Source organism: Streptopelia decaocto (genome assembly GCF_964273445.1).
Source record: "Streptopelia decaocto genome assembly, chromosome: 7".
In the NCBI taxonomy this organism is placed as follows: Eukaryota; Metazoa; Chordata; class Aves; order Columbiformes; family Columbidae; genus Streptopelia; species Streptopelia decaocto.
Genome location: NC_138661.1, coordinates 64,090,765 through 64,115,485, shown reverse-complemented (window position 1 = coordinate 64,115,485; position 24,721 = coordinate 64,090,765). Strand labels below are relative to the sequence as shown.

The 24,721-nt window shown below is 42.0% G+C and overlaps 1 protein-coding gene across 1 annotated transcript in view; it reads left to right on the top strand.

Annotated features, from left to right (window-relative positions):
• Positions 1 to 19,387: 19,387 nt before the first annotated feature.
• ANO5 (anoctamin 5) overlaps positions 19,388 to 24,721 on the top strand; it is a gene marked incomplete at its 5' end in the record, with an annotated part of 56,052 nt that continues 50,718 nt past the window's right edge. The window contains 2 exon segments of the mRNA XM_082058811.1: positions 19,388 to 19,483; positions 19,486 to 19,555. Of these exon segments, the coding sequence (XP_081914937.1) occupies positions 19,388 to 19,483; positions 19,486 to 19,555 (166 nt within the window).

Here is a 24,721-nt window from a genome sequence, read left to right as displayed (position 1 = left end):
TGCATTACTGCAGATGGTCATAAAGTATTTGAAAAGGAGGCCTTAGTGTGTTTTACTTATTTTCACATTTACTTAAACAGAAGAAGTTTAAAGTTTCAAGCCCTGTGACTCCCATCAAGAAAAACTTCAATAAACCAGAAAAGAATCTGTACATCTCAACTGACATACATCACTAGTAGGTAAATCACAACTTAACACTTCGGAGCAGCATTGTGCCAAGTAAACACACTGTCAATGCCACCTATAGACAAATGGAATTACAGAGCAGCCGGGACAGTAACTGCAATGTCCTTCTCTCAAAACAATGGTCACTACCCAGGGACGCAGCCCGCCTGGCACGCAGACAATCACAGGCACTTGTGAGCTCTCTGCAGCAGAGACCTCCTTGTTCTTCTGCGTATTTTTATTACACAAGACCGATCAGAAGGCAGCCTCACAGCACTACTGAGGCTCTGGGATTCTCCGGTGCAAATATAACTAAACAAGCCCACCAAGCAGCTGCACACGGCTCCGACACTTTCCGTGGCCTCTTCTGGAAATAGAACCCGCTCTGTGTATGATGGCCAGTGTTCACTCATTCTAACCATTTCTCAGTCTGAGAAATGTATGAAGATTAGAATCAGAATCAGAATCATTCAGCATTCTTGAGCCACCTCAGGTCTTTAAAATAATTTAAATACCAAAGGGACTGTTTAGTTTTACCCTGAAAAGCGTCAGCCTTATGTGCAGTATATTAACAAATAATATTAAAACCGGCTTTCCCTTCACCCTTTCCCAAAGTGGGGTTGATGTTCAACCCCCCCCGCCCGCCCTGGCCCTCCTGGTGCGGGCTCACAGCGCCCCCTGCCGGCTCGGCGCCGCAGCTGCGGTCAGCGCCCGCGGGGATGCGCGGGGACGAGCGGGAAAAAGAGTTTTAACTTTAAACTGCCGTGGTTAGTTTTAGCTTTTAACTAGGGTAAAACTAGTTTTAACTTTATCTGTGTGAATCTTGAAATTTATCTATGTGTATTTTGGAATACACATATTTTCACATCTTAGATGCACAATTTCCTATATCTGCGTGTTCCCTCCGATTTCCAGAGCAACCCACTGAAATTGCTTGCCCGGTACCGTGTGCATGACAGCAGGTGCTCACACTGACCAGGACTGATAATCTGTGAGGATTATCTATGCCCCGGGCTGGGACATAGAAACATAGAATCATTTTAGTTGGAAGAGACCCTCAGGATCATGGGGTCCGACCATAACCCAACTCCAGCACTAAACCATGTCCCTAGGAGCCTCATCTACACATCTTTTAAACCCCCCCAGGGATGGTGACTCCACCACTGCCCTGGGCAGCCTGTTCCGGTGCTTCACAACCCTTTCCGTGAAGAAATTTTTCCTAATATCCAATCTTAGCCTCTCCTGGTGAAACTTGGAGCCATCTCCTCCTGTCCTATCACGTGTTACTTAGGAGAAGAGACTGACCCCAAGCTCACTACAACCTCCTTTCAGGCAGTTGCAGAGAGTGAGGAGGTCTCCCCTCAGCTCCTGTTCTCCAGGCTGAACAGCCCCAGTTCCCTCATCAGACTTGCGCTCCAGACCCCTCACCATCTTCATTTTCCTTCTATCATCTCCATCACCCAGTCTGGGACATCAGCCAGGCCAATCTCAGTGGGGCCCATGGCTAAGCTGGGCAGGGTCAGGCAGGGTTGGTGATGCCCTCAGCGTCCCAGCAAGTTTGCCTTGTGTCTTCTGGGTGCTCCTGCTTCAACATTTCTCTTATTTTCTGCATTTATAAGTGGACCTGGACATGGCAGGGGAGTCCAACTCCTGTACAAAACAAAGGGCAGGTCTGTGTTGCTCTGGGTACAGAGCTGGATCTTGATTGTTAAAGCTGATGGATAAAGATGATCAGGTCTCCTTGCCTGCCTGCTATGCAAATTAAATACTTTCCTATACCACTCACAAAGAGTTCAAACAAACCCTGACGTGGATTAAGCAGCTAAGAAAATGAAAATATCCTAAACGTAGAATGATGGAATGAATAAAATAGTTTTTAAAAACATGAAGGAGAATCTCAAAGCAGCCATGTAGGTCCTGAACTGTACTAGCTCTGGTGCCAAATCAAAGCCCAGAAATGAACAACTCATAATCAGAAATTCTTAGCACTTGTTATCTCATGTCAGCAAGTTACATTGAAAAAACATATTTTAGTAGTCATGCTTAAAGTTGACATTTTGTTTCCACTGCAAATATAAATATTTAAAAAAATAAAAGCATGATTATATGGAGTATGTGATCGGAACTTCGGAAATAGTCCCTTAATTATTAGTTTCCTTAGGATGATACCAAGTACCTAAGAAATAACACAATAAAATAGACATTAAAGTCACTGGAAGGTTTGCGTTCTGGCAGGATTGCTTTCACTTATTATAAAAAGAACAGAACAAATTTCCTAAAATGTTTAATGTCAGTACTTGCAGTTCTCCTTGCACAACAGCAGGAGAAAAAAAAAATTGTCTAATGCCCAAAAATGGCATCTGTGAAAGAAATCTGTGCTAAAAAGGATGAAAAGAACATCTAGTACAATTTATTCACAGAAATGCCCTTAATAGGCTAAATTTACACCATAAAACCCGTTTTCCACCCAGTCTGTATAGTTAAGAAAATGATGTTGTTGATCCTAGTGTTAAACCAGCTTTGTGTGGTATAGAATATCAGACTCATGCTATGCTTGGCAGATGGACACATCTCTGTTATGTGCTCAAGACCATATCAGTCAACCATCCGAAAAAGTCTTGTCAGCACATTCATCCCTGTCATCTAATTTTCCTTTGAAGGCATCACTAGAATCAGCAGCTGAGATTTAAAAGGTTGAAGAAGCAACTAGATCACCAGAACGGTCTTTTTGTTACACAGCCCATCTCAGATTTGCCACAGATTTGAAACTGGTGCTGCAGCCTGTGAGCAACAGGGTGAATTCAAGCAGCAGCCATCTTCCCAGATTAACATTTTCACCATTATTGACACTACAAGATTTATTACTCCCTGTTCAATTTAAACAGATTCCCCAGGGAAATTTTTAAGGGGTGCTTGCTTTATTAGTTGTTATTGAGTTGGACCACTTGACAGCTTGTGGGGAATGTCTGAATAACAAAATCCTTGCTAGGAAGAGATCAAGGGACCCCTGGTGACTGATATGGATGACATTGATTTGGTTTTAGCAGGATGCATTTAGTTTCCATTGTTAAAAGAACATAGCAGATTAATTTATAGAATGAATAGTAACTATATGAACTGTATACACAAAGGAGTCTGACCACGGCCGTGATAGAACCTGGAGTCCTACAGCGTAAGTAATAAATTTCAGCACGATTACTTACTATATAGAGCTGGATTTCTGTAGGGAGGGAGCACTAGGGCTGAACCCTACAGCTTCTACACTTGATATTCACAGAATCACTCAATGTATTACAGATGCTGAGAAGTGGGGAGAGAAGAAAAGATGGGAGAAGAAGATTTCTGTCATCTTAAAGCTCATTAATCTCTTTCTTTCAGCATAAAGAGACTGTGAAACATTCTTGTATAATTTAAGCAGGATGTTGACACAATAGAAGTGCTCTGGCAAATACAAACACAGGGTGAATTAGGGTCATGAAGAGGTATCTTTGGTATTAAAATATAAACCACAAGGCTGTCTAATAAGTAACAAACCACAAGGTTAAGCAGTGATAAGACTGGAACTATTTTTTCTGAGGGATTATGAGAAAAACAGAGAGAATCCAAGAAACTGGAGACAGGAAAGACCGTAAGTTTAATGAATTTACCCAGACAATAGAACATTTATAGAACTATGCACAAAGACACCAGTTTCCTCTAATATGTTGATAAAAACTTCCAGAAAAGCAGAATCAATTTTACACTGTTACATCAGCAGCACTGTTTATTAATTATCATAAGCCATTAAGTCCCTCCTTTTAGGTGTGGTCAGTAGTCTAAAGTTGTAGTGTAAATGGCTTTCACTTCCTAAAGAAAGGGTTGGTGAATATTCGTGTTCCATCAAGAAACAGTAGGTAGTGGAGGGATTTAATGTACCCAGGGATGGTTGAAATCAACTTATCTGGAGCTTAAACTAAGAGCTGAAGATTTTTTTTCTTAAGATTTAAAATATGTCCTTAAAAAATGCCTCCAAAAGTCTGAGGTGTTTCAATTTCAGATGAAGCCTCTGCTGGATGGGCAGCAGCTGTACATATTCTAGACTGAGAACTGTACTAAAATACCTTTCTACCATGGTTCCAAAAATCCCTTTGCCTCACAGATTTATTTTCCCTAATCTCCCAGCAAATACACAGTTGTGGCAGCCTGGTTGACCACCCCTACAATTCCAACCTGTAGCCACTGAGAGCCTGAAAAATTACCTTGTGAAGGAAGCAAAGAGTTTTTATTCAGTCTGTGAGAATTTGTGGGCATATCAGATCCGAATTGTCTAATCCTGGAGTTAATCTGAGGCTTAATATGAATCTACTGTTAACCCCACATCTGTGCTACACACGCTGGGCTTTGGCAAAAAAAGTCTGCCAGGCAAATATTCAGATTATACAAACCAAAGGAAGCCTGGAATCTGTTTCTCCAAGCACACTAAGGTTACTCAGCAGGAACAGCATTTGTGCCGCTGGTTTTCTATCCATCTATACTTTGCTGCATACAGCTACTGTAATTATACTTAACCCTCTCCGTGTTACATATGCTAATGTAATTTTCTGTAGTGTTTGAGTCATCCATAATTCACTCCTGCCTTTCTAACAGAAAGCTTTACACCTGTGGGGCTGGAACACACAGTTGGTTTTACAATGCGCCAGTTGAATGCCCAGACTGGTGGATTACAGTCGGTGTCCTTAACCTTGACTTTGTTGTCTACAAGTCTACAGAACAAAACAGTTGGAATAGCAAGCGGTTCCATGGGGTAGGAAATATTTACAAGCAATAGCTCGAACTCACCATTTCTGGTGATCTGGCATTTCTCCATTGCCAGGTTAATATCCTTGTAATTAAGCTACACAATTACCTTGTACTAATTTCCTCTTGTTTTGGCCAGAATGAGAGAAATCTTTTTATAGAACAAAAAGAGACTCAAGACTAGTAAACTCCTTACTAAAAGCATCAGTTTCAAGTGATTAACATTAGCTCTTGAAAATCAACATGGGACTCTCAGTTTGAATGATATGTCTGTTGTTCCAGGTTGGAGACCAAAAACATCACTGCCTATGAATCTCTAAATGGTGGCTAAAATAGACAGAAAAATTATTGCTGGATGTTCGCCAAGTAAGAGCTTTGTACATCTTCCTAACTACTCTGCTTATAGGAGGAACAATTCAAGGGAGTCCGCGAGTACTGAGTGCAGTTCCATTCCTTACACGCTGCTGCACGCTGTGAAAGCCAGAGACAAGGCACGAATTCTTCCTGAAAAGCATTTAAAAATGAAGGAAAGGAAGAGCACACTTCTTCACATTAAACCACGTCAAAATGCCATGGTCGAGAACCTAGCCACAGCAAACTGGATGATCGTATTATGGTGAGCCAAAGCCATGGGTATCGTGCGGCAAGAAGCATCCTGCAACCACGAAGCAGCACATAAGATCAGCCTCACTGAAAGAATGATTGATTGCAAGCAAAGAAGAAAGAAATTACATAAAATAGCTTTTTCTGGGGACAGTATTCTTCTCCGTGCTCTTTAAACCCGAGACAAAGCCTCTGGGAATGCAAGATGTTAATTTAAAAGAAATGAAAATGATTTCTAACTTGTCATATCAAACTCTTATATAAAAGCAATTCCATCTGCTGTGTAATGCCTGTAATGCCAAAACATTTTCTGAATTATATTTGTTTTCCGGTCGATTCTCCTCATCTAAGAAAGAGATACATTGCCATCTAAAAATGAATGCCTCTGACAAGTTTTTTTCTCTTTCTCAATGAATGACATTATAGCAGTAACAAAAAAATCTCGAGCCATTAACTTTAGTGCAAATTTTGTCTGAAAATGGACAAACTAAACATTTCGGGATTAGGTCCATAGAATTACACCACCATTAGATTCAAATAGATAAATATTTATTCACGGTGAAGGATATCATAATGCTTCCAAAGGGACTGTGCTGGCAACAAAGGATGACAGTATCAGCAACAGCCCACAGTCTGATGCCAAAACATTTTATATATTCCAATGTTAAATGTCAAATACTTGCAGACAAAGAGACAGGGATGCATTCAAAGGTGACATAAAATACTTGCTGCTCCCCAAGGGTAAACTGCTGGTCACCAGGAGACCACTGTGACAGCACCTGTCCCCTGAACCAGCAATCTCTGTTTCAGACAGCAGGAAATCTAGTTTTGCTAGGAAGGAAGAGGGAGAATAAGTGGCTGTGTAGAAAAAGTAAAAGGCCAGCTGTGGAAGCAGCAAAATCCCGTATTCTTGCCATACCCTCATTTCCTTCTTAAGGGAAAAGCATCAAAACTCCGAGAAGAGCAAAAGACTTTCTGAACCGGCTAGGAAGAGAATAATTAATGAACTTGAGGGTAGGAGGGAAGGTTGATTAATGGGGGAATGGAAGAAAGGGGGATATCAGAATCAAGTGGAAAGGGAAGAGATGTGCAGGTGGGTAGGAAGAGCTGGGCAGCACCAGCGGGGCGAGAAGAGAGAACAGAGGTGGAGAAAGCAAATGCTCTGGCAAGTTTACTTACATGCCAGAGGAACCCTTGGTAAAAAAAATGTTTGGGAATCACTAACATAAAACACAAAGCAGCAGTAAACCTACATGAATTATTCAGATTACACATAATTTTCACTCTCTGTGGAAGTGTGAGACTATAATAGGAAAAGAACAAAATAAGAGCTGTGAAGTGTGAAAGAAAGTAGAGAGGGGAGAACTTGTTTTCCTCAGGTCATGTTTTTTACATACAGACAGGGAAACGTTTTCATTCTGAAATATTAAGAAAAACAATTAAAAATAGAAAGTCTCCATTAAAAGAGAGTACCTTCTGGATTAATACTTGTTCTGTGTTTTGTCTTACCTGTTACTTTTCCTTCATCTAACTACACTTTCAACATCTAAATCTGTATTTTAGATGTATATGTTCAATGTTCCTTAGCTACTGAGTATACCTGTCACATATAAGAATCACCACGTGGTGGGAGAGGTCAAGGTACAAACTCAGGTAGGAGAGAAAAACTAAACTAAGGTCAAGTTGCTCTGGCAGGACTCTAATACAACACAATTATGGACCATAACACTGGGGCAATTGTGAATCCCCCACTTCCTCGCAACTCCTGCTGCTCACTTTGCATTTTGAAACAGCAAAACAGGGCTCCAGCCAAGCCATTTGCTTGGATTTGGCTCAGATATGTCTACGTCCCGCTGAAACAACTGATTTCACTGGCAAACTGATAGCAGCTTGAAACCTATGACTGAAAATTATTTGCTACACAAAGCCAAAGCTCACTTGGCCAAGTTCACAACAGGTGTAATAAAACTAAGGAAAGTCTCTGGCACGTATTTCTCCAACTCACCCAGGGCTCTGTTTCCTGACATCCCTCTTATCTGCTGGTTAAGCAACTTCTGAGGTGTATAGTGTCAAATCATGGAGCAATGTTCCTGTTGTTAATAATTTTATCATTGAAACCTGTTTTGATCGCAAATAGTGATGAGTAGTGGCAAGGGGAACTGTTCTGGATGAGCAGTTGATGGCAACGCTTATCCCATCACTGTCTGGTCCTGGTTTTTATCTGAATTAAAATCAGCAGTGAAAGGGTTAGTGTTAGGAATCCACACATGGAAAGTTTCAAATCGAGCTTCTTCTGTCGTATGCAGGCATGGTGAATGTACTCGATGCACCACAAAATCACGGTGGGGAACATACTGTGGTGCAGAGTTTCTTGTGAGAGAAAAGCAATAGAAAGAATCACATCATTCCATGTCCCAGCTCTAAAAACAACAAATGACACCAACAAGAAAGAAATAGTGAAGACTTAAGGGAGACAAAGAAAACAGGTTTCTCAAAACACAGAATAAGAGCTCATGCAGCAGCATGGGATGCTGACTCTATTTCAGGACAGGATTGCATAAAAGTTGCTGGTCTTTGAAGGAAGAAGCTCTCTTGCATGGTTAGGAAGATGTACCATAGAAGAATACTAATAATCAATTATCCGCTGTCTGATAACTGCGCTAAAAAGATTAGTGCTAATGAAGGTTGATTAAAGCAAGTGCTGCAATTGCTGTTGACCCTGACAACACATGCAATTGTGCTGAATTAGAGAAAAGAAGCCCCAACCTAGCAGCAAAGCATGATCTTGAAAATGAATTCGGAACAAAGATTATCAGATATCTGGTTAAAAAGCATTGTAACAGCAGAAGAGATTTTAAACATGAGTTCTGGGGCATGCAGATAGAAAACCAATGATAGACCATTAACATTTCTTAAGAGCTGTGGTACGGAGATACTAAACCATAAGCAGACAGTCAGAAATATTATTTAAAAACAGCGTGGATGATCCTGAGTGCAAGGTAAAAAGAAATGCTCTGTTTGTTTCGGCTTTCATTGGAGCATGACAGGAAATGTGTGGGGAGGATATCAATTCTACCAACAGAATCGGAGGGATGAAGCTTAATAACTTCATTACTTTGTGAAAGTACAAAGGAAATGAAGAAAAAAGCTGCAGCAGGCCAAGGCAAAGTGAGCTGATACAGATGGTGCCTCATTGGCTCATGATTGATAAGAGCAGCGATAACTGACAGTTTTAAAAAATGTCATTCTATTTTAATTCTCAATATGTCAGACCCAGGAAAATTATATCACATCAGAAGCCACAGACCTATTACTGAAAGGCCATTTTTTATGAAACTTTTCCTCAATAATTTTAACAGAGAGATTAACTAAAGCCTGCTCCATTAACTTGAGTCAGACAAGTTTTAGGAGAACATTGGGCAAAAATGGACCAAGAAGGTTGGTACTTACAGATACCGCACGAGACTTTGCTTCTGTCTCCAAAGATCATTTGGAAATCAAAGAGTAAATCATCTTGGTATTCATAGTAGTAATATCATTCAAGACTTGCTTTGAATGTGCTTTGAACTGAAAAATGAAGTAGCATCACTTGTCTTAATTAACGTAAGGATAGGGAAAGCTGGTGTTACCCGTCCTATGTAAAGTTACGTTCACTCCTCTAATGCTCCCGTTAGAACTGATGTGGAGGTGTGAGGCAATTCGGAGTCAGACCACCATACATGCAAATCCTGATGCTGCAGCTTCTTCAGGAGCCCGTGAAAGGCCATGAAGGGAAATATTATGACCACCAAGTCCTTGTGCAATTGACTGGTTTTAAAAGCCAGGCCAAAAAAGTGCTTGTGTGTTTGGTACTAGCTCCTTTCTTGATTCATGAACCATTTAAAAGTGTGAAGCACAGATTATGCCTCTGACAAGCTGACCATGATTGTGCTGGAAAACTGTGACAAAACTGAGGATCAAGTTTAATCCAAGAAAAAGAAAGGTTTTTTCTAGACTTAGCAGATAAGGTTAAAAAAAACAACAGGAGTTCTTGAAAAACAGACCTATGAATGTATTTACAGTACCAGAGTTTACGTATCAGATCACTCAAATATTGGTTTCTGTCCCCTACAATACAGAGGGCTATCAACAACTGTCTGTGTGTTCATATTTTATGTTTGATGATAAGGATAAGCTCAGTAATTTCAAGCATTAGACAGGTATGTTAATACCGGCTGTCTTAGCAGACTGGCTTACCCTGAAGATTTAACTTAAAGGGAATCACCCAGAACTATATATTGTATGCTCATTAGCAGGAGAAGTAAAGAATTCAACAGCCAGGAAAAATCTTCACAATTAATACAGTAAGACCAGTGGATTTCAGAAATGATCCAATATGTAATTACCAGATAGGTAACTACCACGGTATCTTCTTCTCTTTTTTCACAATTCAACTGAAATGTGAAACAGTAGAACTTTTAAAATGAGGGAAACAAGAAATGACAAATAAGACTCCTCCTCATGTATTATGCACTTGAATGGATATCCACAGGGGCATAGTTAGGAGGCACGACTGGTTTGTCTTCTGATAAACAATTTACAATTCATAAGAAGAAGAGGATTATAGACAATAGCAACAATCTCAAGAAAAGAGATTTGACTTTTATTAGAGATGGCATAGCTCCTCTTACGAATTCAGTGGTTTGACAGGAAAGGAGAATTAACATTCTGAGAGACGGCCACCAAAAAAAGTGTTCAAATGGCAGATTTGCTCTACAGAAACAACAGAATTATGTGTTGGCCTATTTGTGTTACACTTCGGCTTTCCTACCTCAAGCCAGAGGTGAACAGCAAAAAATGAAATTACATTGTTGGCACTGGTAGGACTCTTTGAAACCAGTTGAAACAAAGTAGCATCCTACATTTTGAGGGCTTTTATCTATTCCCCTAAAATTTTAAATATACTTGAAATTAATAAACATTTTAATTTGATATTGTATTCTTCTTATTTGTTACTTCTATTCTTTTTCACTCTGTTCCTCACAGGCTTCGCTTTCTCCCGTTTAGAATGTGTATATGAATTATTAGATTATATTTATTTCATCTTACTGTTTGTACTTCTTATCTTAAAGCGCTGATTTTTAGATGCATCTTTTCCACTTAAATTTGTCACTTAGCTTTTTGCCCAATCCTTCCAATTCTGATTGATATGGCTGAGGGTGCCCGTGTGTTTCCCGGCTCCTGCTGCTCCAGGATGCTCATCGTGTCCACCGAGCTCTCACAACTCATCTGTATGCCCGGCCTGGGCTGTGCTGGGACAGATGGGTCAGCTGGGGCAGCCCCAACAACTCTGCACGAGGGTTCCCCTGGGTGGGGTGATAAACGCTATATTATTCAGACAGGATCTGGGATAGGGATCAACTAAAGACTGGGAATAGGCTGGAAACCACATGGACACTGTATTTCCTGTGCTTGGGTGGAAAAGCTGTGAAAGCAAGAAGGAAACTTAAGGGCTGTGACAACCAAGACCTCAGTTTTATTAGAATTAAAAGCAAAATTATATCAAGTAGTACTGGACCAAGGCTGATGTCACCCACTATTTAATTTACCTCTTACGAGGAAGGCTCCTTTCCAGCACCTATCGGTGTTGCTACATCCATCGGGGTACAGGCCAGCACAGATACGCACATCTCCAGAAAACAGCACCCTGAAGCAGGCAGCTGGCTTTTGTGACGGTGCACAGCCCCAAAAACCCAGGAAAACCCGTGTGTCCTTGGGTAGGGTTGGTTACTGCAGAAACACCTCAGCCAGTTTCCTTTCTGCCTGTGACCATCACACAACCTTCCCGTGTGGGGCCCCTGAAGGGCAGACAGCCCCACACGCACCCTCTCGTCTTGCTTGCTCCTATAAATTCTAGTTTCTGAATTTTTCTCCTTCTGTCTGGTCTTTTCTCTTTCCATAGAAAACTGCATATTGTTTTCTTTCCTGGCCCAAGAATATTTCTTATTATTAGAATTGCTCCCTGCAGCCCTTCACCTAGACCAGCCTGTAAGACATGAGGCCTTTGCAGCATCTCTCTGCTTTTGCAGGGAAGGAGGAGAACAGGAATGCTGATAAAAAAAGGATAAAATAGGAAGATGCACAAGCTTGTGAAGGATGGAAACCCTCAGCCAAGGCATTGGAGCAAGCCTGCAGAGCCTGCTCAGGGCTTATTGCTGTCTGCAACTACCTGAAAGGAGGTTGGAGCATGGAGGGTGTTGGTCTCTTCTCTCAAGTAGCAAGTAATAGAACAAGAGCAAATGGCCTCAAGTTATGCCAGGGGAGGTTTTGATTGGATATTAGCAAAAATTTCTTCACAGAACAGGTTGTGGGGCATTGGAACAGGCTGCCCAGGGCAGTGGTGGAGTCACCATCCCTGGAGTGGTTTAAAAGGTGTTTAGATGAGGTTCTCAGGGACATGGTTTAGCGCTAGAGTTGGGTTATGGTTGGACTTGATGATCCTGAGGGTCTCTTCCAACCGAAATGATTCTGTGATTCTAAGGGCTGAAAAGAGACGGTGGAGCTTGTGCGTTTGATATCAGAGAAGCCAACATGGAAAGATGCTTCCTTGAGGTTGTTTATAAGGATGCTCTATATGTGCGCTGCAATGAATGGAAGCTTTGAAAACTAAGGGTAGATCTACCCAATAAACAATAATTTATAACAGCAAATCTGAAACATTTTCCTAAAGTTCACATTATAACTACTATCATTCTTCACGGAGAATGTTATAAACAGCAGAGAAAAAGCCAGTCACTCAATACTGCCCATAGGATGAGACAATCACTTGTATTATTATTTCTATTATTCTCACCAACCTGCCAGCTAAATAAGTTGTGCTTGAATATCTCACACAGAATAACTTGTGCTTTAATACCTTCAAGGGCTTACATTTTTCTAGAATTTTTGACAAGGTTGCTAATCTCTTGATATAGTTTTTATACACTTTTTAATAAAATATGTAATCAGGGACAGTTGAACACATGCATATATGAGAGAGGCACAAATAATTAAAAGGTGTATACAAAAATCTGTGGTTATCACAAATTTGTTTGTGAAGATACAAACTGTTATTTGTGTGTATCTCACATGTAACTGCATTTTTTGTTCTGCTGTACTTTTGTGGTACCTTTATCACTCAGTTCTGCTTTACTGTCTAAGCTGATTAATGCACACTGAACCGAATTTTTTAATATTTTAATATTTTTGCTAGAGCTACGAAGCTCCCTGCATCATTTCAGTGCTCTGGCTTTCACACAACAGCCTCATTTACCCACTCCACAATCCTCTATGTTTACAAAATAATATAATTTGATTTTATTTATCCATTTTTCACCCTGGGATAATCAACAGATCTAGGTGAAAAAAAAGCAGCATGAGGTGGCAGCCTATCTAGTTTCACAGAAAAAAAAATACTATTACCACCAGAGGGCACTAAACCCTGAGAAACTAAATTTTCTATAAAAGGGCAAGCGAGAAAACAGATGATTTCATTAGAAGCACACAGGAATTTACTCAGATGACGCAACTTCTTATTTTTACATTGTCATTTAAGTGCCAGAACTGGCGATGTGGCTTTATCCCAACCCAATCGCATTCAATAAGCCTTTATGTGAGCATATCTATCAGTACATAACCCGTCAGAATTAAATACTGATCTTCACTCGTGCTGTTCAGGGGGAGTTTAGCAAAATCAGTGTAACTCTACCCACAGAGACATGATGAAAGTGAAAAATCATGCCTCAGACATTATTAGTGAATAGATTTTGTACATATTCAAGTATCCTTAAGAATATCTTTACCAGCAAGAAAGAGATGAATTCTCTCTACTCCACAAAACACACCAAAGGAATTTTGTCTTGCTGTCTTTTTGTGTGGCTTCCTCGGATTATTTTTTAAGAAGGCTTTGATGGCAGCTGTAAACTGAGCAATCCAGTTACGGGAGTGTAACCACAAGATTACAGAACTAAAATGTCTGCTTGCGCTTGAAACAGGATACAGACTTCTGTTGAAATTACCTTGATCTCTAGGAGCTCTCTGAAAATCTCGGTTGCTCACGGGGAGCCCCCAGAACCGGTGTCCACATGGCAGGTTTTCCTCCCCCAGCAGCCAGCACCGTGGGACATGGTTGGTTTGAGCTGCGACCGCACCCACACAGTTTCCTTGCCCTGGAGAGAGTGCAAACACAATAGTTGATTTTAGTTCCACTGTTGCAAACGTGCAGTAAGCCCAGCCAAGAAAGAGGTAGATTATAGCTTGTAAAGTCATCTGTTTGTTTAGACATCATGGGTGTTATTCCTGCACCGCTTACTGCAAACAGCTGACTAACTGAAAAGTGATGGAGTATGAGAAAAACGCAGTGACTAATAATGAACGCATGCTACGTAAAACTTCTTACTTCCTTTGAGAAGTGTTTGCATTCTGCTGCCTTGCACCGCAGCTCTTCATGGCACTCGCTTTTTATTTCCTGGCAGCTTCAGGGCTGTGCAGCAGCACAACCCAGAATCAGCCATCTCGATATATAAACCCAAATGCCCGCCCAATCAGCAAGCGTTGCTGTATTTCTGAGTGCCTGACCCTGGAGTGGTGTTCCAGCAGCTGGGTTTAGCCCTAGGAACTGCGTATAGCGAGAGGGGAAGAGTCAGATGTCAAACAGCCTCTGAGTAACATGCAGGAGTTCAGGGAGCCCAGACTGAATTGCCCTGTGATCCCCCACACTACAGGTGTGTGTTGAAACCTTAAGTTATTGCCTGGGATACAGAAACTATGTGGAAGTTCCAAGGTTATGTGACAACTGAATGGCAGTTTTGGGTACCATCATGCCAGATTTGGGTACCTAAATTCCATCTGAATGCCACTTTACCTTTCTAAGTCTGTTTGGAATCTGGCCTTACTGGTCTCTAAAAGATTAATTTCTTTCTAAATGACACTATTGCTTATATTTTAAAGGGCTAATTCAGAGACAGGGAAAGAAAGTGGTTAGCTTTTCAACCATGTCCTGGTTTTGTTAAAAACAAGTTTCTCTTTCAGTGAATTTTGCCTGTCAGCTAAAGCCTTCATATTAACTACACTTTCCTGGAGAACCAGACACATGTTTTGGTAAACCTAGCAATGGAATGCAAACTTATTGATAAGCATGGATGGACATCTCGCGAGAGGGGCGATGAGAAACAAGTGACTAAGAAACTGACCAACTGTGTATAACATTCCATTCACGTGAATACTTCATATAAAAGTGGGAGATCACAAGGATCTCGTCCCTTTTTCTTCCCTTCTGCTTATGGCCGACCTTAGGAGAGGATCTTGCTGGTCGTCCCTGAGAACTGAGGCCTAGTGAGAGACTGAATCCAGCTCCGGTTGGCTGCAGAGTCTAATCCAGGACTTTGGGTGTCGGCTTTGCAGTTGCTGAGACTTTCAAGATTGGTTTTGTATATTTTGTATTATTTTCTCTATTCTTATTAGTAGCATTAGTAAAACATCTTTAATTTTTCCAACTCTCTTCTCTCTGTCCTTCTTTCCCTCCCGATCGCCTGGCCTGAGTGGGAAGGGGGAGAGGGAGGGGCAAAAAGGGGGAAGTGGGGGGGGAGAGGGGGTTAACAATACATCTGCCAGGGTTTTATTGTCACCCTGCAATCTAAACCCTCGACAAACCAGAAACCCTCAGTGGCCTCTGACTGGTTGGAAAAAGCACATTAGTGAAGATGCGAGAGGCAGCAACGTTAGTTTCTGGGATGTAGCCCCTGTCTGCCGAAATCTCATACCAAAGTGACCAACTGTGTGGTTGTTCAGCCATCACAGGAGAAAAAGGAGGCTGAAGAGGCTGGGAAGGAAATATACCCTGTGTCAGTTTCAAATTCAGGTTTTGTTATTGTGTCTATTTCTAACTTGTGCTCACAGTCTGATTTGAAAACTTACTAAAACTCTACATATATATGTATATATACACAACTTTTTTAAACAAGAGGAATGTACTCAATACTCATTATCTTCAATAGCAGAAAGTTGCTGCACCTTCTATGATTGTGCCATATGGATGTATGACATGCACAGCACAGGGAATCCTGAAAGCATCATCTGAACAACTTGTAGGTAGGTGCCCAAGTGGTAAATGCAAAAGCTGTATTCACTAGATTCCTTCTCAGAGGAGAGATAACAGAGAATGAAATTTTTCAAAGCATCTAACTGATAGACACAAAATCTCCATTTTCCATATGATTTAGAACTCAGGATCATATTTTCAGAGATGCTTTGGTGACACAAGGTTTAGACAATCCTCTAACAGAAAGTTGGGATCTCAGGTTGTAACTTGAGAGTGGTTTTGAACAGGCCCTGGGGTACCTACCTGAGACAATGATGGGCACAGAGATATCTTTGAACCCTGGCCCTCCAACCCAACCAATTTTCTGTGTTTAAATAATATATATTTTTTTTTAAGAAATCAGATCCATGCTTTTGAAAAATGGAAAACGAGACTTTATAAGGGCTACAAACTACCTGCTGTCCTTTAAGAAACACAGTTAAAGATTATGCATCGGTGCTGAACTGACCACTGATAGTAATTTCTGGTTATGTTTGCCACCTACACATACAGCCTTCTATGTATTTTTATTTTTTTATTGGAAACAGTGTTTGAACTCCAGACCACCAAAAGCAGAAATGCTATGACGTACCTGGTTCTTGATATTTCAGGAGTAATATGGTCCTGCCGTTGTGTGGCTCCCCATTTCCTCCTTTGTTTTGGTGGTACCTCTTGGTTGCAGTGAGTCATGGAACTGAAAATCTGGGGAATAAAAGATCAGTCAGTTTAACAGGTTGATGTGATTCACTGTATCACCTTATGCTCAATCAGCAGTGAAAATATAAGCTGGGAGGGAAAAAGGTCTATGCCTTTAGAAGGAAGCATGGTCCTGGATTGCTTAGGCACACTGTGAAACCACCGAGTCAGAAAATGGCTGCTTAAACTCTGGATGTACAAAACTCAAGGCTGGGCATTGCATGGACCTCCCTGTGCCTGCCATGGGCACAAGGCCTTCCATAGACAGCTCCTCCTGGGAGAGCAAACTTCTGCCCCGTCCCTAATACAGGACACAGTGTAATTTACACAGATCCAGTGCCTCAACAAACCACGAGCCTGTACAATTACAGAGATCTGCAAAATCATCTTGGGCACCCTACACAGCTCCAGGGATGGTTGGCTTCACCACCACATGTGCTGGGTGGAGATGGGAAGGGTGAACGTGTAATTAGAAGGCAAAACCCAGCAATGGCCCTTGCAATTCTTGCTGTTCCTGGCTCCTGTTGAATACTGGCTTAAATTGCATCTCCTATGGGCATAAAAGCATCTGTGTGAGATATATAATACTGTGAGGAAATTAAAGGCCTAGAAAACACAGTTTTTAAACTGAACCTTGTGACCTGGTGTGTTGTGTGCAGTTACAAGCTGTTTAAAGGCAACTTTTGGTGTGCTGATGCCCATCCTCGTTGTTCCTGACACCCTGCATTGTGAGATTAAAAGCTAAACTCAACATTTCAGACTTTGGAAAGCAACCAGACACATTTTTAGGTCTTGCTCCTGACTAAAAATATACTTCTCAAAGCAGTAATGTGGCACAATACAACTAAAGGCCTAATGCTGTACATAGACCTGGACACAATCCCGGCACCTTATCTGACTCACTTGATCAGTCTTATGATTAAGAAATCCTGTCATGAAACCACTGATGCGTTACAGCTGCCCACATAACAAACTCCCTGTCAGTCTGGTACACAAAATGGCTACTGAGGGAGTAAAAGCTGAATATACAAAAAGTTAATCTGAAAGAAGGCCTGAGATGATATTAATGAAGAAAAAGCCGTGTGAAAAAAAAGCACTAAACAAACAGCCTGTTGGAAACTACCTCAGATTATTGAAGGAAGCAATGAGGAGAGGAGGCTGTTTGAGACACGAAAATGGCGCCAGCTCCAGGAGGAACAGCAGCCATGGCTGGAGCCTCCTGTCCTCCCTAGCACTGCCAGGCTCTGGTTCTGGGAGACGCTCTCAGCTTCAGAGACCCTGAGGGAGACGAGACCAGACCGAGGAATCAAGATGGAGTTTCTTTTCCAGCCCTGGAATGAAGGACTTATGTTTCTTCTGCCACCTTTTCAGGCCTCATTTCTCTTTCCTCAGGCTCTATTCTTATTTCTGTCTCTCTCCCGACTACTACATACAAAGAACCCAGGCTTGCTAGCCAAAACAATGCATTTGCTAGCTCTGACTCTGTAATGAGAACAGCAAACAGCACGATCCTTTATTGTCTGACAGCAGCTTACGTTTGCCCTGTAGGCGAGACAACTGCTTGTTGTTCTTAACATCCCTGCAAGATCAAAAGAGCAAATTTATCCTCAGTAATCAGCCACTGTACTGATTTTAGCTGGGATAGAGTTAAATTTCTTCATTGTAGCTGGTATGGGGCTACGTGACAGAAAACAGTGCTGATAACACAGGGATGCTTGAGCTAATGCAGCATCCAGGCCTTTTGTGCTCCTCACACCACCCAGCAGCAAATTGTCTGGGTGTGCACAAGAAGATGGGAAGGGACACATCTGACCCCAACTGACCAAAAGAACATTCCATACCATAAGACACCATGCTCAGAAATAAAACTGGTAGGGGTTGGAGGTTGGCAGGGGCTGCCATTGCTGGGCATCAGCCAGTTGGTGAGGAGCAATTCTTTTGCATCATTTGTTTTGCTTGTTTGATTTCATGTTTGTTTGTTTTTTCCTCCTTGTTCTTTGTTTGTTTTTTTTTCCTCCTTGTTCTTTGTTTGTTTTTTCCTCCTTGTTCTTTGTTTGTTTTAATACAAACACAGTATAATTAATACACTGGTTTCCTTAGTTTTACTATTCAGAATCTTCCCCACCAACTCACGTGGGGTGGGTCAGCCAGGGGCCGTGCAGGATTTAGTGACCAGCCAGAGTTAAACCACAACATGAGTGGAGCATCTCCTGTGTGAGGAAAGGCTGAGGGAGCTGGGGCTCTTTAGCTCGGCAAAGAGGAGACTGAGGAGTGACCTTATTAATGTTTACAGATATATAAAGGGTGAGTGTCAGGAGGATGGAGCCAGGCTCTTCTCAGTGACAACCAATGATAGGACAAAGGGCAATGGGTACAAACTGGAACACAGGATGTTCCACTTAAACATGAGAAGAAACTTCTCAGTGAGGGTAACAGACACTGGAACAGGCTGCCCAGGGAGGTTGTGGAGTCTCCATCTCTGCAGACATTCAAACCCACCTGGACACCTCCCTGTGCAACCTCATCTGGGTGTTCCTGCTCCATGGGGGGATTGGACTGGATGAGCTTTTGAGGTCCCTTCCCATCCCTGACATTCTGTGATTCTGTGACACTGACCCACAAAGAGTATTACTTTAATCCATGTTCTTTCCTCTCTTATCTCAAGCACTACATACAAGAGAGGCAAACAGAAAAAAAAAAAGGCAAACTCTGCTATATCCGAACAAAGAAATCCAACTGTCCAAGGGAGTTGCTTTTCCAAAGCGCTACTAAAGGAGCGTGCCAACGCTCGAAATTTAATTAATATTCACATTTTGGATGCTTTCCCGGTTCGCATTCCGGCGTCTCTCTGTACGTAGCGGAAAACCGAGGGGTTTAATAGAGACAAAGCGCCCTCGACCGGGCGCGGTGCCCGCCCGGGGCGGCCGACGGGCGGGGAACCCGCCCGTCGGCCGCCCCGGGCGGGCACCGCGCCCGGTCGAGGGCGGCCCCGGTTCCCCCTCCCTTCTCCGGTTCCCCCTTCTCCGTGCTCCGCCTCTGCGGGCAGTGCGCATGTATGGGGCGGCAGCTCAGCCCCTGACTCACCCCTTCTTATCCCATCCGCTCCCGGGAAGGCTCCCCCGCCGCCGGCGAGGAGGGAGAGAAAAAGGGCGGCCACCATGAATCGCTTGGGGAAGAAAGACAACGAGACCCTTATCGAGATGGCGATGTCTACGGATGGTAGGAGACGGCGGGGGGATCGTTGCTTTGTTCTGGCTTCCGTGCACCGTGCGGAGGGGCCGCGCACGGCCGGAGCTTCCTGCCTGGGGTGGGGGGGCAGGGGGTTTGGGAGGTCCGCTTTTTGGGAGGTTCGGTTCCGCCCCGGGGCTTATCAGGAAGGCACCTGGGAGATGGGATTGATCCCAGGTGGTCCCTGATGCCTCCTGAGTGTGTCTTTAATCCTCCACGTTTGCCTGAGTGTAGTTTAATTAGGGTTTTTTTTAACTCTATTAGGGTTTTATTAACCCTAAATAAACCTTGGGGGAAAAAAAAAAAAAGGTTCCTGCATCAGCACACTGCTCAGAACCAAAACTAGACATAGCCCTTAATTTCTATTTTTAAACACACTTCCAATACAAACGTTGCTTTTGCCTAACAGCAAACTTTTAGCTTTACACAAAGCAGCAGCCGGATTCAGGCTGAGATGAGCTGGTGTCCTCCAGAACCTGAGATGGTCGTTCCAAGAAGGTTCAGGTTCATTTCGAAGGTGGGGGCAGCCCCTCTCTATCCCCACCCCATCCCAGATGCTCCAGTAGGGTTTGTGTTGTGGCATTGCTTATTTTTTTGCAATAACCAGGTTACATTTTCCACTTCATGTCAGTATGTAATGTAATTACTTGTAATAAATGCGGTAATGATATGATTTCATAAAATAACATGACGCAAATGCTGAGTGCGTATTTATCAGTATGCCACCTGGCAACAGGAATCAACAGTTAGATGTAAGATAGTATGTTGGTATTTTCAGAAAGATTCAAATATATTAAAAAAAAAGAAAGAAAAAGTCTGACTTAGAGAAATTTCCTTATGGGAATCACGCTTTGCCATCAGTCCTAGAAAGGAAGATTGTAACGCAAAAAAGAAGCACTAAGAGTTTCTAGGTTGGCTGCCTGGGTTGTGTATTTTCCCTCACAGTCTGACTACGTGGTCTCTTTTAGAAAAAACATACAGCGTCATTTCAAATACCTCCAGCACTAGTGTAAAATCATGATCTTTTTTCAAAGAGTCTTGTTTCAGAGAAGTATGACAGCAGCTAGTGACTGTGGAAATGATCCAGAGGATGTTGTTTACCGTGCCGGCAAGGAACAGTGTCCGGCTGCGGTGAACCAGCAAGTGTCAGACAGACGGACAGTCCCCTCCCTGGGAAGGCCCGGTGGAGCTGGCAGGCTGGCCAGGAGCCCGAGCAGATGGGTGGTGCAGGCTCTTGACCAAAAATGTATTTCCCAAATGGCGTGGGGAGGCCTGAGTCATCCCCCGTCCCGCTGCCTCGGAGCGGGGAAAAGGGCTCAGGGCTGAGCTGCTTTTCTAGCCGGGGGTTGTTCTTCTCAAATAGCTTGAGACTAAAAAATATTTGCAAAATACACAGTAACCATTTAAGGAATGATGTTGCAAAGTTAATTCTGCAGCATTCAGTTTTCCCCTGGTCATGTTGTGGATTTTTTTCTACTCATACACATCAAATATAAGGAGATTTGAGGGGTTTTGGTGGATGAGGATGATTCAGTAGGATTTACCATACAGTAGCACATAACTGTCCATACAAAATCTTGCACCAGGTCAATGAATTTTTTAATCAAACACTTTCTAAAACAGTAATAAACTGGAATATGGGGTGAAGTGCTTCGACTTTTAATGTTGATTCATTGTTCAAAAATCTCTCAAGGATAAAAAACAAACAAACAAACATAAAATCTTTCTTAAATTATGGTTTAGAAAAGTTAACAGCACGCATACCTTGCCACTGGGCCTTCTCGTAGATCTGAACATCTGCTTTTATGCTTTTAAGGAGGCTCCAGGCTATAGATGTCTGACGTGCACAAGCAGGGTCTGTGTGAGTCAATAGCAACAAGGCAGAAGCAAAAACATCTGCTACTTATTTTCCTTAAATATGTGTTCATATTTGGATAGTGCGTGTGCATTTAGTTCTGGCTTACTACTGCATTTCATTGAACTTGAATGCTGAAGAACAGGTCGTGTGGGTGAAAACTACTCACCAGCAGCAGAAAGCTCAGTTTGCAGGGTCTGTGCTTGGAGACCATGTGCCAAAACTTCTACCTTGGAGGAAACTTTCTGGCTTCCTGTTGAATTACACCCATGTGACGTAATAACTTCCATTTTCATGTGGGTGATTTTGCTTTCTTTTGGAAGATGCGTGGCATTTACTTCAAATATTAAAAACTAAGAAAAGTGAACTTGCAAAATTGGAATGTAAATATCCAGGAAAGAAGACAACAATATGTTATTAGGAATATTTCTTTATGTCTGTGCTATCTTAGCATTTTTTTTTTCGGCATGCAATGTTCATGCTACAGTAGCCGTGTTGTGGGATGTGTCCCCAAGACTGTGGATCTTCTGGAAACTCGTACTTGGCTCCATGCCGTGGTTGGGAATACTCTGCCTTTATGTGCACGGTTCCTCTTTCAAAACTTCCAGGAGTCTGGTTTGAACTCAAAATGCTCTAAGGCTGATCTGAATTCAAACGTTGATCTAGGTTGATTGTCGTCTTCCCTCTGAGAAAGGCAGCAAAACATCGGGAAAAGCCGAGGGCATGACTTGCAAATGGTGCTCGTGCTTCTCATAGAGCCTCAGCATTCAGATTCAAATACTGCCGTTGTTTAATAGAATGATACTTCACTTATTTAATCAGAATCGTTATGAGTCATACCAGCAACATAAAACACAGGCCTCTGTTCAAAACTACATCTGTCTCTAATTACTGGAGCAATGTATGTAGTAATTTCTGATCTATTTGTGGAAGCCTTGAATGGGATATCATGTTCCCAACAGGGCTAAAGCAGAGGGTTTGTTAACATGAAAGCTTTTTTTAAGGATTGTTCCTAGGTAATAAAATAAAAACTCGGAGAAATTTACGCATAGTTCAGAATATAAAAAGCAGGGGAGAAAATACTCCCTTAGACCAACCCCTGTGTAGTTCCTGAGTGGAATTTCTTTACTGGCTGCGATGCGTCACTGCGGGGGCACAGTGTAAATACAGGTTGGTTATGGGAAGGTAGAACCTCCTTTTTAACAGAAAAATCCCATTTGTAGTAGGACAGCCTGCTTTTGGGAACTGATCCCAACAACTTGCATAATATCGCCTTATATCTATTTTTTTGTATACATGCTGTGGTGCTTTTAATGAGAAAATAAAAATTAAGCTCATTCCACCACAGCTGCTATGTATGGATTTTATCCAGAGATTGTTGCAGCTAAAAAAGAAAAATAAATTAACAAATAATTTTTAAAAAAATTGGCTTTGGAGTGGTGACTGAGACTTATAACACTTTTCTTTTAGATGAGGACCCTGCATGTGAGGTTAAAGTCACATTTATACCCTCTACTCTGTAGCCCAGTGAATGGCAAAGCAGAGCAGCTCCCCAGGAGGGATTAAATCTCTCACATTCCTTCTTAACTCAGTAGCAATTATGTGGGAAGTTTAGGCCAAATTTGGGAGAGCTGGGCAATCCAGCTCAATTCCCTCTGGTGAAGAACTGAGTGGTGAATGCTCTTTACCCCCTATTTAAAAGCAGCTCTGCAGCTTCACCTTTTTGCTCAGAAAAGGAAAGAAAGTGCTCCATGGCTGTTTGTCCCTTGCAGTGGTTACTGGAGGGATGGGCTTCGTTCCAGCTGTGGGCAGAGGTTTTGTGCTGGGAATGCCAAATAAATAGGAAGGAAGCACCTGAAACCCCACTGCAGCACTAGTGGAAAGGTGGATGTCCAGTGCATAGGGGTTTGATTTTCTTTTTTTATTTTAATAATAAAAATCTGGCTTTGGATGTAAGCAAAACTCAACATTTTGAAAGTATAACTACAGCTGGAAGGTTTCCAGCCTTTGCTGCTGGTCAGTGAAATGATGTCCTAAGTACGATTTCACATCCTGTAGGTAATTCTTAGTTTACAAACAAAACTCAAAGTTACTTTGCTTTTCAAGTTTATTTAGCAGGTGCATTAGCAGCACGTTTGGGGAACTAAAGCCTATTTTGAAATGCTAGTTTTTGCACTCTAGGAAAGTTTCTCCAGAAATAAGTGTATCTTAAAACGGAAGCGCACTTTTGACATCTATGTACAAATGATTAATAAGTACTATGATTCAAGGAAAAACTGGGATAAGATACAAGGGCACTACTAAAAATGTGCTTTGAAAATTATGCTGAGAGCTGTTGGCAGGTGTTTTGTGGGGAACAACAAACCAACCCCTCACCCCCCAAAAAACAACCCAAGCAAAATGAGAAAACCAAACACCATTGTCTTCATATTCAATAGCTGTAAACTAATGAGTTGGACATACTCAGGGAGTACAGTCACCTAATAGAAACATGTAATTAAGAAAGTATAGGTAATGTAACAATGTGGCTAGAGCTGCTGGTTCAGATATTAAGTGGCAAGGTAATAATGCAGTGAACTTTTCCACTAGTTTTTTATTGTTATCTGGGGCTGAACTGAAGAGCGGTGAGTGTCGTTGCCAGGTTGTGCTTCATTGTTTAGCAGTAATTTCATTGTATTTGGCAGCAGCTTTTCACCTGTGCATGTGTATAAATGCACAAAAGGGAAGGAACATCCTTGTGTCCTGTTGATAGGGATAGTTCTTGCAATTATAGCATAGTTATGGAAGGGTTTTGAGGTGTCGGCTTCCTGCAGAAAGCTGAATAATATGTCAGGAATTATTTATAGATAAAACATTGTGTGGGGGAGGAGCTGGTTCTAGGTCAGGACTTGGTTACTTGCATTGTACTATGGAGATGTGTGTGTTTCTTTCAAGGGCCTCCTGGAAGAACCGAAAGCGGTTAAACCCACAGTGTTCATTGCTGTGGTCTGTGTGTGCCAAGAAATGGGGTGTTAGCAGGCTGGTTGGCTGCTGCTGATAAAAAAGGAGGAAAATAAGGCAGGACACCCTCGTGCAATTGTGTTGATGTGCGTTGTCAGCACTAACTACCTGTCTTAATGTAAAATAATAGTATTCTTAACTCATCTCGCTGGCTGGGCAAAGGAATGCAACAGGAAAATCTGTGTGTGAGGGTGGTTCCCCAGAACGGCTGAGAAAATAATTCCATATCTGCAATACTCGTATTTCAGTAACGCAGTAAAGGCTTCTGAATCTTTCTGTGTATTCAGAATATATCCACGTAG